Source organism: Coregonus lavaretus, assembly GCF_964263955.1.
Source record: "Coregonus lavaretus genome assembly, chromosome: 30".
NCBI lineage: Eukaryota > Metazoa > Chordata > Actinopteri > Salmoniformes > Salmonidae > Coregonus > Coregonus lavaretus.
Window position 1 is genome coordinate 2,168,521 of NC_140017.1, and position 15,658 is coordinate 2,184,178.

Below are 15,658 nucleotides of genomic sequence, written 5' to 3' on the forward strand. Positions count from 1 at the left end.
AGAAATCATAAAAAATGAATGCAATTTTTTGGGGGTTGTTCAATTAGAATTACAATTGCAGTTCTAGAACCAGGCTAGTACTGCCATCCACAATTATATGATCAGTGAAGCAGATTCTTCATACAGATAACTAAGGTAATAATAATATGCCATTTAGCAGACGCTTTTATCCAAAGCGACTTACAGTCATGCGTGCATACATTTTTTTTTTGTGTATGGGTGGTCCCGGGGATCGAACCCACTACCTTGGCGTTATAAGCGCCGTGCTCTACCAGCTGAGCTACAGAGGACCACGGTGATCAATGGAAGCTAACCAGATCACTTGATGACAGTATGTGGAGCAGACAGGGCTGCAATACCCATCCTGAATGTCTGGAGATTGAGTCATGGCACAGTGATTACAAAGTTATGAAATGCCAGAAATTGAACCTAAAATAAGTGGATTACTTAGGCGAGCGGAATGCAGCCAGACTTGCACAGAAGCTATACTGTCTGAGTACACACTGACGCCTTCAGTCTCCCCTCTCTCCCTCCACCCAAACCCTCCGCCTCCGTTCTCCCTCACACATACACACACACAGAGTGCAACAGAGAGAAACGCTCACCGTGTCCGACACTGCCACATGGACAAAACTGTCCAGAACCACCAGGCTCAGCTGGTCCATGACCTCTATCATGGGTTTGTCATCATCCTGTAAGGTAACACAGAATCCACCATGTTCAATCAACTCTGGTCCAATACTCTGTAACCAGCATACAATTTACTGGTTAACTTTCCAGTTAGTCAGCTTGACTGGGGAGCTACACTGGGGCTTCGGGAAAACAGTCGGTTTTTAGCTGTTAGCCTACATTAGACCTGTAACTTGTTGCAGGCCTGAGCAGAGAGCATCCACTTTATCAAGTGCTCTGGGGTGTGAGCCGTGCATTGAATTCTTGAGAAAAAAAAACATAGCTTGACATTTTATGGTGAGCAGTGCAAACCTCTCGTGAAATGAATGGGAGTGTCTCATGCTCTGCAAAAGTTACGCGTCCAGTGTAGCCTGTAAGTCAACCAGGTAGGTTAATCAGAACCACACTGCATCAAAGGTTAGAAAATAGCCTTTTGGATGTGTTGTGGTGGTTTCTATGGTTCTCCATCTTTTACAATAACAGCCCGGCGATTTTAACCCAATCTCACCCTCCCCCTTACCTCAGCCTGTCCGATGGCGAAGAACAGGCAGCGGATCTCCCTGAGGATGGCCACGGCCAGTTTGCGCGTGGCGAGCTGACAGGAGCAGAGCAGCAGCAAGGCCAGCCCCTCGACGGCGTGCAGCACCATGGAGTGGGTACCGTGATCCACCAACATGCGGTGGCTGGAGCCCGACTGCAACATCAACACAGAGGACACAGGCTCAAACAACAACACCTCAATAGAAGAGTATGGCGTACTCACAACAAAACTAGACACTCCTTTTGATTCCTTTCTGAAAAAACAGAAACCATGCCCTTATGTAAAACTGGTGCTGAACAATTTTTAAGGTCGGTTCGGTTTCGGTTCATTCATTAAAAAAAATAATCATGGTTTTCGATTTCGTTTTCTTTGCACAAGAGTGTGCAAAGATGTGTAGTGTCTTAAGTGTGATAGAGGGAACTTGGCTCTAAGATTTTGCTGATGTGGCAAAATGATGTAACTCTATTCTACAGTGCTGGAAACATCTGGAAATCATTACTTATGGAAAGATGATATGGGGAGTAAGGTAGAAAAGACCAGGGATTGGTTTTTAGGATCACACCATATTACGTCATAAATTATATAAAATCATGTCTTGAACAATAGAAGGGGAGAATAGCAAATTACTGATTGGCTGTGCTGTCTCACAGATATCTGCAGAATCTGTCAAATTCCGATGCTGGAACCTTTGTTATAATAAACCTTTGAAAACAGAGTACAGTGTCGGCGGATCTTCTTATCACTACGGCATTACCAGCAAAAGCTCGGTCTTGTTTACCACAGATGTCATCAAGGCAAAGGGTGGCTACTTTGAAGAATCTCAAATATAAAATATATTTTGATTTGTTTAACACTTTTTTGGTTACTACATGATTCCATATGTGTTATTTCATAGTTTTGATGTCTTCACTATTATTCTACAATGTAGAAAATAGTAAAAATAAAGAAAAATCCTTGAGCGAGTAGGTGTGTCCAAACTTTTTACTGGTACTGTATATACACAAAGATTTTTTTAAGTGACCGGGATTGCACAATAAAGTCGGGGACTTATTTCCATTGTGGTCCCTATGTTTTAAAAACATAAATTCAAATACAATTACATAGATACAGACACATTACATAGATAGAGACGAAACAATGCTCAACCTCCAGATGAGTTTGAGGGGGGAGTTTAAGTACAATTCTTACAAGCTTGTTTGTCTGGTAGCTTATTCTTTAGATATTTGGGGCTGCCGGTGAACCATGATGTGCAGGCATAATCAAAGTGACACTGGACTAGCTCACTTGCCTTTAGGGTGTCTATAGCTAGGTTTCCATCCAATTGGGACAGATTTTCATGTGACTATTCTAAAATCTTCATAAAAACAATATGCCATTTCAGAGTTTCCTTTAGGAAAATCTGGGGCCGGACAGGGAAGATTTTTCAATTATCGGACATTTGAGAAATGTAACGTCATCCATATGCATTCAAATCCAACCTGGCTCAGCCAGCACCATCAATAAACGAGGGATGTTGGACAAATGAGCCACATTTACATGTCCTTAAAAACAAACAGCCTATTACAAATTACAAAAACACTATTCCTTGTGTTTCGATGTGTAGCATATTCAAAACTTTATAGCCTATTTTGGGGGTTTTTAGGCTACTTTCCTAAAACAATAACTGTCCAAATCACAGTTCAGCTGTCAGAGATTTTAGCACTACATTTATCATGGCATAGCAAGCAAAGTCTTAGGCGTCCACTGAATGATATTAATATTTTAATGAATATATATTTACAGTGCATTCGGAATGTATTCAGACCCCTTGACTTTTCCCACATTTTGTTACGTTACAGCCTTATTCTAAAATTGATTAAATTGTTTTTTCCCCTCAATCTACACACAATACCCCATAATGACAAAGCAAAAACAAGTTTTTAGATTGTTTTGCAAATGTATAAAAAATTAATAAAATAAACAAGGCCCTTCTCCCCCGATTGCTCAGTTTGGCCGGTCGGCAAGCTCTAGGAAGCGTCTTGGTGATTCCAAACTTCTTTCATTTAAGAATGATGGAGGCCACTGTGTTCTTGGAGACCTTCAATGCTGCAGCAATTTTTTGGTACCTTTCCCCAGATCTGTGCCTCGACACAATCCGGTCTCGGAGCTCTATGGACAATTCCTTCGACCTCATGGCTTGGTTTTTGCTCTGACGTGCACTGTCAACTGTGGGACTTTATATAGACAGGTGTGTGCCTTTCCAAATCATGTCAAATCAATTGAATTTACCACAGGTGGACTTCAATCAAGTTGTAGAAGGATGCTTAATGGAAACAGGATGCACCTGAACTCAATTTCGAGTCTCATAGCAAAGGGTCTGAATACTTATGTAAATAAGGTATTTCTGTATTTTATTTTTTATACATTTGCAAACATTTCTAAAAACCAGTTTTCACATTGTCATTATGGGATATTGTGTGTAGATTGATGAGGGAAAAAATTTATTAATCCATTTTAGAATAAGGCTGTAACAACAACAAGGTGGAAAAAGTCAAGGGGTCTGAATACTTTCTGAAAGCACTGTATAGCCTAAATAAAAGGAAGAGAAGCTTAGGCCTAACCCCAGAGAGATAGAGATATGCCGGTGGCATGCTACGACACCGACATGCATTTCTTTATGTCAGATGGCTACTGCATCTGCTATACAGACGGACAGAAGGAAGTTGATCCGAATATTTTGTATAAAGATAAGCATTATATTGTTCGATTATAGGAGTAACTCTGGTAGGCCTGAAATAGTCTTCCTCACCTCAAGTTCAACTGTCGGAGTCAGTTGTAGCGCCGAGGCGCACTGCCCTCATATCATAGGCCCCTCCCCCATAAAACACACAACCCTCCCCAAAGCAACAACAAAAAAAGTTTGACAACCCTCCCCTATTTGGGACAACCCCTCCCCCACAGTACATTTCAATCTGTCCCTAACACAGAATAAAACAATTAATAAAAGTCCCATGATGGTAGTGACTGCCCATTACTGCTTATCACTTATTAACCATCATTTATTCACATTACATTAATAAAATATTTGTTTTATTTGATGACTTTATTATTTAATTCCAAGTCATCATCTCATCTCTATAGAGCAGCTGCCTATGCTGTCTGACAACATCACTATTTTAGTAGTTCTTCAAAGTAAATAAGGCAGACTTTTATGACTGCTGAATACCAACTATCAATCACTTAGATCAGGTATTTTCAGGCTTGTGAAGCCACTGTTTTCTATCCCCATGTAATCTTCTGTCAGTCTCTTGCTGCATTCAAAACAACTGGGAACTGGCAACTCTCCGACTTCCAACTTCAGTGCGTTCAAAACTGGGAACTCTGAAAACATTGAGCTCCGACTGGGAAAAATCGATTTGAACGGTCATCCAACTCGGAATTCCAACTTGGGAACTCGGGCCTATTTCTAGAGCTCCGACCTTCCGACCTGAAGATCACTGACGTCATGATTTGATCTAATCTTTTTCAGAGTTCCCAGTTGTTTTGAACGTGGCATCTGTGTCAGCTCCGCACAGACTGGACAAGTTTAAGCGGGCATGCAATGGATTATGGTCATTGTAATTAAGTACTACATTTTCTGTGCTAAACTGTGTAGAATATTGTCCTGTTGGAAACTACAACTCCCTACTACAATGCACAGTACAGGCTTAATCTGATTTATCTCTACATAAACTGCACATCGAGCTCACAGAAAAAAACGAAATAAAATGGAATTCAAATAATTGAACCGACATCGGTAAATGTGTTGTTTAAAAACCGAATTGCTCAAAACTACATAAAACATACAGGCACCTAATGTAGCTACGCATTACACATCACAGCCTATATCTCCACTGTAAGAGTAATAAGGAAATGTTAGACAGCCTATCTCTGTTTACTGTACCTCTGCAGTGCGTATCTTGGCCGTGTCGCAGCCCTTCTCTGGGGCTGACAGAGCCTGTCTCCACTGGGTCAACAGCTGGAGCAGCAGCCTGAGGGAGGTGTCCAGTAGGGCCTGCAATCAATCAATTAGTCAATCAATCCATCCATCAATCAAGAAATCAACTCATCAAGCCAACAATCAACTCATCATAGTTCCATCCAGCCGTCTATACATTAACCCATCCATCCGTCCATCCATCCATCCATCTGTACCTGGTGGCTGTCCTGAACCTCCCGCAACAGGAAGTTGATGAAGCCAAACAGGACGTCATCACGCCACTCAGGGAAGTCCACCAGTAAACTCTGGAGGGAGTTCTGGGCTATGAGGCGTAGCTCGTCGTCCATGTGAATGGTCAACCTGGGAGAAAAATAACACACACAAGGTGCGTTTTTAAAGTTTACTAAACTGTACTTAAAGCTGAAATCCTTAATTGCTACATCAATATTTGGACAAACAAAAACAGGTTTGTAGAAATATTTGCAAATGTATTAAAAATAAAAAACGGAAATATCACATTTACATAAGTATTCAGAACCTTTACTCAGAACTTTGTTGAAGCACCTTTGGCAGCGATTACAGCCTTGAGTCTTTTTGGGTATGACGCTACAAGCTTGGCACACCTGTATCTGGGGAGTTTCTCCTATTCTTCTCTGCAGATCCTCTCAAGCTCTGTCAGGTTGGATGGGGAGCGTTGCTGCACAGCTCTTTTCAGGTCTCTCCAGAGATGTTCGATCGGGTTCAACTCCGGGCTCTGGCTGGGCCACTCAAGGACATTCAAGAGACTTGTCCCAAAGCCACTCCTGCGTTGTCTTGGCTGTGTGCTGAGGGTTCATTGTCCTGTTGAGGTCCTGTTAGCTCTGGAGCAGGTTTTCATCAAGGATCTCTCTGTACTTTGCTCCATTCATCTTTGCCTCGATCCTGACTAGTCTCCCAGTCCCTGCTGCTGAAAAAAAATCCCCCCCAGCATGATGCTGCCACCACCATTCTTCATCGTATGGATGGTGCAAGGTTTCCTCCAGACGTGACGCTTTGCATTCAGGCCAAAGAGTTCAATCTTGGTTTCATCAGACCAGAGAATCTTGTTTCTCATGGTCTGAGAGTCTTTAGGTGCCTTTTGGCAAACTCCAAGTGGGCGGTCATGTGCCTTTTACTGAGGAGTGGCTTCCGTCAGGCCACTACCATAAAGGCCTGATTGGTGGAGTGCTGCAGAGATGGTTGTCCTTCTGGTAGGTTCTCACATCTCTACAGAGCTCTGTCAGCGTGACCATCGGGTTCTTGGTCACCTCCCTGACAAAGGTCCTTCTCCCCCGGCTCAGTTTGTCTGGGCGGCCAGCTCTAAGAAGAGTCTTGGTGGTTCTAAACTTTTTCCATTTAAGAATGATGGAGGCCACTGTGTTCTTGGGGACTTTCAATGCTGCAGAAATATTTTGCCACCCTTCCCCAGATCTGTGCATCGACACAATCCTGTCTCGGAGCTCTACGGACAATTCCTTCGAACTTTTGCTCTGACATGCACTATCAACTGTGGGACCTTATATAGACAGGTGTGTGCCTTTCCAAATCATGTCCAATCAATTGAATTTACCACAGGTGGACTCTAATCTAGTTGTAGAAACATCAAGGATGATCAATGGAAACAGGATGCACCTGAGCTCAATTGTCGAGTCTCATAGCAAAGGGTCTGAATACTTATGTAAATAAGATATCTGTTTTTTATTTTTAATACATTTGCAAAAAAATCTAAAACCTGTTTTTGCTTCGTCATTATGGGTTATTGTGTGTAGATTACTGAGGGTAAAAAAAAAATCAATTTTACAATAATGTGGAAAAAGTCAAGGGGTCTGAGTACTTTCCGAAGGCACTGTATAAATAAATGACATATACCCATTGATTCTTGAATAATATAACTTATAAATGCCTAATGAGCTTAGTTCAACTGTCGTACCCCATCAGAACCCAAAATATAAGCTTGTTTATTTTGATGTTTGTAAACAATGTAAACAAACACTATATAGCCTCAAAACATGGTTTAAACTATGATTTTGATTATAATGGATGGTCAGTCCTTGCATCCATAGCTCTGTCTATGAATTTGAGAGTGATTACATTTCTCCAGGCCCATCCCTCAGCTTTTTACCAAAACACAGGTGGGGTGAACACTTTGTTACTGTTTCAATTAAGGATTCTAGCTTTAAATAATTGCCTCCTTATAACACATTGTTGAAGAAAAGTTTCAAATGAAATCACGCTGCCAGAATATAATGAGGTTTATGGTAGTTTTTCAAGTCAGGTAAGATAGGAATGGTTTCTGGTCTTAAGTGGGTTCAGCATGAGAAATGTCACCTAATTATCTGAATGCCCTGGTCAAATATCCAACAGCAGGCCTCTGCAGGATCGTGTTACTGAGGTTTCGGGAAACCTGATGGATTGGCCCATTAATTACAATGGTTTTCCTGCACATATGCACACACACACACACACACACACAGGCAGATAAACACACACATACATGCATGCACACACACACGCACGACACACACACACATTCACCGAGACAGCAGGTCTATGAGTTCGGGCTTGGACATGCCGTCCGGCAGGACGCGAGGGATGGCAGCCACACACGTCCTGAACAAGTCGATCTTCGGCTTCCTCTCTCCTCTGACAAACGAGACAACGTCAAGATCAGGTCAACAGCACAACTGCCTGGCTTTCAGTTTGTCATTAGGTATGCAATGTGAAATGCCCCCAAATAATGACATACAGAAAAACAAAAACATTTGTGACAACTGCTAAATCAAGGTACATCAAGAGTAGGGCCTTTAGTTTTACTTTTTCCTGACCACATGATCTAAATGGGAAACCTTTTTCCTGGCCAATCCAGGTTGAAACTTGGAGGATTCCCAGTCTTAGGACTCTGGAGAGCTGGGAACTTTGGGAAAGTTTCTGTAAATTTAAACCCTAACTGAGTAGCACACGTACGTGATCATGTCCTCAGGCTCTTTGTTGAGCATCTGGACGTTGGTCATCATCAAGCATCGGCCCACCTCCTTGTCCAGGTGTCTCAGGCTGTTGTCTATGGCCTTCCTCACCTGGGAGTAGTACAGGGACATACCTACAGCACAGGGGAAGAACACATCATTACGTTTCAGGATCTATTCATATAGGGACATACTTACATGGGAAGGTGCATGGTGAACATCACAAGCTTTTATTCCAGTACAACAATTCTAGTAATTAATTCTGCCATTCAGCCATCCATCCATCCATCCATCCATCCATCCATCCATCCATCCATCCATCCATCATCCATCCATTTATCTATCCACCAACCCACACATCCATCCATCATCCATCCATCCATCCATCCATCCATCCATCCATCCATCCATCCATCCATCCATCCATCCATCCATCCATTTATCTATCCACCAACCCACACATCCATCCATCATCCATCCATCCATCCATCCATCAATTTATCTATCCACCAACCCACACATCCATCCATCATCCATCCATCCATCCATTTATCTATCCACCAACCCACACATCCATCCATCATCCATCCATCCATCCATTTATCTATCCACCAACCCACACATCCATCCATCATCCATCCATCCATTTATCTATCCACCAACCCACACATCCATCCACACATCCACAACATATAAGAAAAGTAGATAGTCCACCTGGTGACCCACCTATGACCTTGGCTTCGTCATCGGTCAGGGTTTTGCTCAGGTAAGTCTTCTTTACCCTGAGTGTGTTGCCCGAGGGCAGCGTGGTTCCTGTGTTGGGCATGGGCGGCTCCTCATCCTTCTGCTGCAGCTTGTCAGCTATCACCAGGAACGCTCTCAGGCCTATATTCATTCTCTGGACAAAAGACACACACTGGAATGCTGTGTTAATTGTCATGATATCATGGCTGATTTGATTGATTGATTACATGTATTGTCCTTTTACAGGAAATTATTTTTACATTTCTTGTTATTCTGAAGCTGTTATGTTGTTCAGTGTGTTCAATGCAGTTCTGCTTTAAAAAAATGGCAGTGCAATTTAGAAAATATAGCTGCAAGCAGAAATGAACAGGGATCTGTTCACAGGGTGACAGAAAGGACCCCAGGTAATGTCCCGCCACTTCTAAAACCAAAGTGGCGCCGCTGGTGATAACACACAGAAAGCTACCAAGCTACCATTCCTGTATAACACATTTTCACAACTCTAGGGACATAAAATCCTTATAGTCCCGTGTAGCTCAGTTGGTAGAGCATGGCGCTTGCAACGCCAGGCTTGTGGGTTCGATTCCCACAGGGACCAGTATGAAAATGTATGCACTCACTAACTGTAAGTCGCTCTGGATAAGAGCGTCTGCTAAATGACTAAAATGTAAAATTAAAATAAATCACTATGAGACATCGTCGGCCCAAGTGAGCCCGATGGCCCACATTTGTGGGTCTGGCTCATGGATTATATAGCCTACAGCCACAAAAACGAATGAAAATGTTAATATGTTCTTTCAAAAAAAAATTTGTTAGTTTTTTGTTTCCTAGGACCTTCATAAACACAACCAAATTATTATTTTTCCAATAGCGTATTAAATATACTGTATGTATTAGACTGTTAGAATGTTGACGTCCAAAAGACGTGTCATTGGCACAAAGGGGGGTCCAACGAGTCAGGCTTTTATAGTGTTCATGTATTGAGTTTATACAGTATACCAATTCTGAGGTTAATTGGACCAATGGTTTATGTTAAGATTTGTGAAATATTTACAGCGTTATTTTCACAATATTTAACATTGTTCATCTATATAATTTAAATCTAACATTAATTTGCATGAGACAAAGTCCACTTGATCAATAGTTATTGCTCTAGTACCCTATGCCACTGGTGCCAATGGCATCTATAGAACCACCAACTGGTCTGGTGCAGCCATCTAAGGTTGCAATGACTTTATGATGTTCACACAAGGACATATACACTGAGTATACCAAACATTAGGGACACCCTCCAAATATTGAGTGGTGCCCCCCCCCCCCCCCCCCCCCCCCCCCCCCCCACCCCACACATTTTGCCCTCAGAACAGCCTCAATTAGTCAGGGCATGGACTCTACAAGGTTTCAAAAGCATTCCCCCGGGATGCTGGCCCATGTTGACTCCAATATCCCACAGTTGTCAAGTTGGCTGGATGTCCTTTGGGTGGTGGACCATTTTTAGTACACACGGGAAACTGATGAGCGTGAAAAACCCAGTAGCGTTGCAGTTCTTGACCCAAACTGGTGCACCTGGCACCTACTACCATACCCCGTTCAAAGGCACTTAAATATTTTGTTTGCCCAGTCAACCTCTGAATGGCACACATACACAATCCATGTCTCAATAGTCTCAAGGCTTAAAAATCCTTCTTTAACCTGTCTCCTCCCCTTCATCTACACTGATTGATGTGGCTTTAACAAGTGACATTAATAAGGGATCATAGCTTTCACTGGGATTCACCTAGTCAGTCTATGTCATGGAAAGTGCTGGTGTTCTTAATGTTTTGTATACTAAGGTTTACATACCAATTTCCATGGGCCCATGTCCATCGGTTCAGTTCTTATAGCCCTGGTGTGATATGGTGCAATCTAGCGGTGTAGTGTGGCAGACTTTGAATGCAGCAACTAATCATTCTCAAATTCATTAGAGACTAATTAATTGAGTCTATATACTACATCTGGTGTCAATCTGACTGATGGTTCTTGAGAAGAAGATTTATTTAGTATCTATTGGAACAGAGCGGCCATATTTGAATGCAACAACCATTAGACTGATGTAAATACACATTCTGACATATGGTTCATTAGGAGAAGATAATTGCAGATGATTTTGAGCATTAGCGTTATATGCCAAGAATAAGTTGTTAATAGTTTCCTTGTTTTTTTTTATATCAATACGAAATTCAGTGTGGTTCATTTTAGGGACGTCCATGACAGCAATGACAAGTTCCAAGTTGATAGGCTTGGTTTAAATGGACACGTAAAATCAGATTCTTGACTCGTCAATAACTCAGCCATCTTTTGACCAATCCCTTAGCTTTTCTCAAAACTAAGTGAAGAGATGTACCATGGGCCTACATTCCGAATTGGTGTAATTTGGTCTTATGCTTCATGAGAATAAGTATTTTTTTGCATATTTTGGCATATTAGCGTATGTGTTAAAATGCATTTACTGGTATAGTGTGGCCATCTTTGAATGCATCAGCCTTATTTTTGTGATGAGTGCAAAGACCACATCTGGAGTGAATCTGACTTTGTATTATTATTTTAAGCATTAGTGTTGCATAATAAAAAAGTGAATTGTTAATAGCTTCCTTATTTTTTAAGACATTCATCATGGTAATGTCTTTGGTAACCCCACAACGTTTCAAGTTGATAGGTCATTGTGGAGTGCATTTACAAGGATTTAAATGGACACCTAAAATCTGATTTCCTGATTTCTCAATAACTCAACCATCTCTTAACCAATCCCTTAACTTTTCTCAAACTAAGTTAAGAGATGTACCATGGGCCTACATACCAAATGTTATTTGGATCGTATGGTTAATGAGAATACTTTTTTCAAAGGTTTTCCACAAATTTTTTTTTTTTTAAAGTGGTTAACCCACTGGCTATAGGGTGAATGCACCAATTTGTAAGTCGCTCTGGATAAGAGCGTCTGCTAAATGACGTAAATGTAAATGTAAATAATTTCCAAAATTGAGGAAAATCTATCCTGACGGACATTATAGGTCCTTGAGGCAAATTTGTTCAGCATGAGGAAAGACAACTACATACAAAGTTCCAAGTCTCTAGGTCAAACGGGGCGACAGATGTGAGGGTTTAAGTGAGACTTCTTATAAGAGTGCCCCCTATAGGCCAATCTATGCTTGAGCTATTTGACCAAGTCAAGGAACATTTAAATAATAAGAATTCAGACAAAAACATTAGGTTTCACAGCTTTGCTGTGAACCCCAAATGATTACTGCAAAGGCATGTCTGCATGAATATGTCTCTAGTGACATTAAATAAGGTTGTTGAATTTTATATAATGAATATTGAAGAATTATGGAATTCAAAGCCAATTGTGTACTGTACCTCTGGGTTAAGACTAAAGGCTTTGGCTGGTTTTCCAACACACAGAAGGTCAAAGATGATCTCTTTCATGGCAAAGTCCAGTCGTTCCTGTGGTGGAAGAAGAGGGTTTAGAACAGATTTGTAATATTGTTGCTGTTTTCACATCGTCACATTCACATCAGAGAGGAAGGATCCACACCACTCTCTCACTTGAGTATCTTTCCTAGTTATTTTCAGATATAATTTTGCTCTTTTGTAACTATGTGTGTGTTTTCTATACCTGTTCGCTCCTCTCCCTGTAGACGCTCCCCACCCCTTGGCTGCAACCCTTCTAATTTAGTGTACCCTGTGCGCACAACCCATGTGAAATTCCTGGTCTCCGGCAGCGTTTGGAACTGCCTTTCTGCGGCCAAGAACGCAGAGTTTATCTCATCCTATGCTGCACTTCAGTCCCTTTACTTTTTGGCCCTGACGGAGACATGGATCACCCCAGAGAACACTGCAACTCCAGCTGCTCTCTCTTCATCTGACTACGTTCTCTCATAGTCCGAGAGCATCTGGTCGTCGAGGTGGTGGCACAGGGCTACTCATTTCTCCTAAGTGAAGATTTTCTCTTTTCACCATCTCTCACCTGTCCATCTCCTCATTTGAATTCCATGCTGTCACTGTCACTTGCCCAGTCAAGCTTAATATTGTTGTCATCTATCGCCCACCAGGTGCCCTTAGAGAGTTCCTCAATGAACTTGACACCTTGATAAGCTAATTTCCTGTCGATGGCTCACCGCTCTTCGTACTTGGTGACTTCAACCTCCCGACGTCTGCCTTCGATTCATTTCTTTCCAACTCTCTCTTTCCCCTCCTTGCCTCTTTTGACCTCACCATTTCCCAGTCCCATTCTACTCACAAAGCAGGCAATACGCTTGACCTCATCTTTACTAGAGGCTGTACGCCTACTAATCTCACTGCAACCCCCCTCTAGGTCTCTGATCACTAATTTGTTTCCCTTTCTGTCTCCCTTTCCTCGAACCCTAGCCACTCAGCCCCTACCCAGATGCTGATGCGCCGTCGCAAGCTTCGCTCTCTCTCTCCTACTATTCTCTTCATATCATCTCTCCCTTCCACTAAATCCTTCTCCCACCTGTCTCCTCATTCTGCCTCTTCCACCCTACTCTCCTCCCTTTCCTATGACTTACACTGTCCCCTTTCCTCCTGGCTGGCTCGGCCCTCCCCTCCTGCTCCGTGGCTGAGTGACTCCTTGCGAGCTAATAGAACAGGGCTGCAGGCAGCTGAGCGAAAACGGAGGAAAACTAAACTTCCAGAGGACCTATCATCCTTTCACTCCCTCCTCTCTACCTTCTCTTCCTCTGTATCCACTGCTAAAGCCACTTTTCTATCATTCTACATTTCAAGTTTCTGCCTCTAACCCTAAGAATCTCTTTTCCACCTTCTCCTCTCTCCTTAATCCTCCACCCCTCCCCCTCCCTCTCTGCGGATGACACTGTCAACCACTTTGAAAATAAGGTTGACGACATCCGCTCCTCATTCACTCAGCCTATTGAGTCCACTGGTCCCACACAAACAGAACTACCCAACGCCTTGACCTCTTTCTCCTCTCTCTCAAGATGAAATCCTGCGACTAGAGAGGTCCAGCTGCCTGACACTATCCCCTTCTCCCATTCCCCACTTACCTCATCAGCTCATCCCTGACCACTGGCTGAGTACCCTCTGACTTCACAATGGCCCAAGTCGCGCCCCTCCTCAAGAAACCAACACTCGACTCCTCTGACAACAAAAACTACAGACCGGTATGCAGTCTCTGACCAACTCTCTCATTATCGCTCTCAGAACGATCTTCTTGACCCTAACCAGTCAGGCTACAAGATGGGTCACTCAACCGAGACTGCTCATCTCTGTCACAGAGGCTCTCAAAAGCTGAGTTTCTCATCCTCCTACATCTATCCGCTGCCTTCGACACCATGAACCATCAAATCCTCCTCTCCACTTTCTAAGGGCTGGTCCTGCGTCTCAGGCTCTAAACACACTTGGATTGCATCCTACCTGGCAGGCCACTCCTACCAGGTGACGTGGAGAGGATCTGTGTCTGCACCACATACTCTCACTACTGGTGTCCCCCAGGACTCAATTCTAGACCCTCTCCTCTTCTGTCTATACACCAAGTCACTCTGCTCTGTCACATCCTCACATGGTCTCTCCTATCGTTGCTATACGGATGACACTCAACTACTTTTCTCCTTCACCACTTCTGACTTCCAGATGGCGACACGCATCTCTGCATGCCTGGCAGATATCTCAGTTTGGATGTCGGCCCACCACCTCAAGCTCAGCATTGATAAGACAGAGCTGCTCTTCCTCCCGGGGAAGGCTTGCCCGCTCCAAGACCTCTCCATCATGGTTGAGAACTCCACAGTGTCCCCCTCTCAGAGTGCAAAGAACCTTGGTGTGAACCTGGACAACACCCTGTCATTCTGTGCAAGCAGTGACTCGTTAGGAGTACGACCCTACCTCCCACAGGAAGCGGCGCAGGTCCTAATCCAGGCACTTGTCACCTCCTGTCTGGACTACTGCAACTTGCTGTTGGCTGGGCACTCCGCTTGTGCCATCAAACCCCTGCAACTTATCCATAATGCTGCAGACCCCCTGGTGTTCAACCTTCCCGCTCCTCTGCACATACCACTGGCTTCCAGTTGAAGTTCGCATCCACTACAAGACCACGTTACTTGCCTATGGAGCAGCAAGAGGAACTGCCCCTCCCTTCTTTCAGGCTATGCTCAAACCCTTGTCATGACTTGCCCTCTTGGGCTGAGGATCAAAGATTCCTGCTAGGCAAAGGTTTGAACACCCCCTTTCCTGGGGGCCAGTTTTATGACCGGTCATAAATTCCTTGCAGAGACTTTCTCTTCCTTGCCATGAAGTATTGGGAGAAAGGACCCCTTTGTTAACAAAGGAAGTCTTCCCGCCAAAACTCCAACATCCAAAAGTGGATAATGAAACAACATTCCTACTTAAAAGTATGTGGGAAATGGTTGGTGGGGACTTAAAGAACAATCATGTCAAATTCGTTACTATGTTGTGATGTCATTAAAGACGGTGGAACAACATAACTGTATCTCTTGGGGGGGGACACTTCCCAGTAATGAGGTTTGCATCTATTTGTTGTATAAAACGAATGATTAAGTATAATAATACTTTTGTGAAGATAACAATGTGATTTTAGCATTCTAGATGAGATGATTGTTTTCAATATTGATTTGTTCTCAGTCAGTGGCCACGCCCAGATGAGCACAAACTTGATGGAACGCCCCTTTCACCCCGAGTGCATAAAAAGCCTTGAAAAACAAACCAACCTTTAGACCAGCAGACGTGAAGCGTGAG

At 43.0% G+C, this 15,658-nt stretch overlaps 1 protein-coding gene across 1 annotated transcript in view; it reads right to left on the bottom strand.

Moving 5' to 3' along the window:
- The window catches only part of LOC311106059 (protein furry homolog), a gene marked incomplete at its 5' end in the record, with an annotated part of 221,548 nt that overhangs the window by 167,406 nt on the left and 38,484 nt on the right, over positions 1–15,658 (bottom strand). Inside the window, 8 exons of the mRNA XM_084148346.1 lie at positions 606–692; positions 1,190–1,363; positions 5,133–5,243; positions 5,384–5,528; positions 7,722–7,829; positions 8,151–8,283; positions 8,876–9,047; positions 12,287–12,373. Of these exons, the coding sequence (XP_084004472.1) occupies positions 606–692; positions 1,190–1,363; positions 5,133–5,243; positions 5,384–5,528; positions 7,722–7,829; positions 8,151–8,283; positions 8,876–9,047; positions 12,287–12,373 (1,017 nt within the window). The remainder of the gene's footprint in view (positions 1–605; positions 693–1,189; positions 1,364–5,132; positions 5,244–5,383; positions 5,529–7,721; positions 7,830–8,150; positions 8,284–8,875; positions 9,048–12,286; positions 12,374–15,658) is intronic.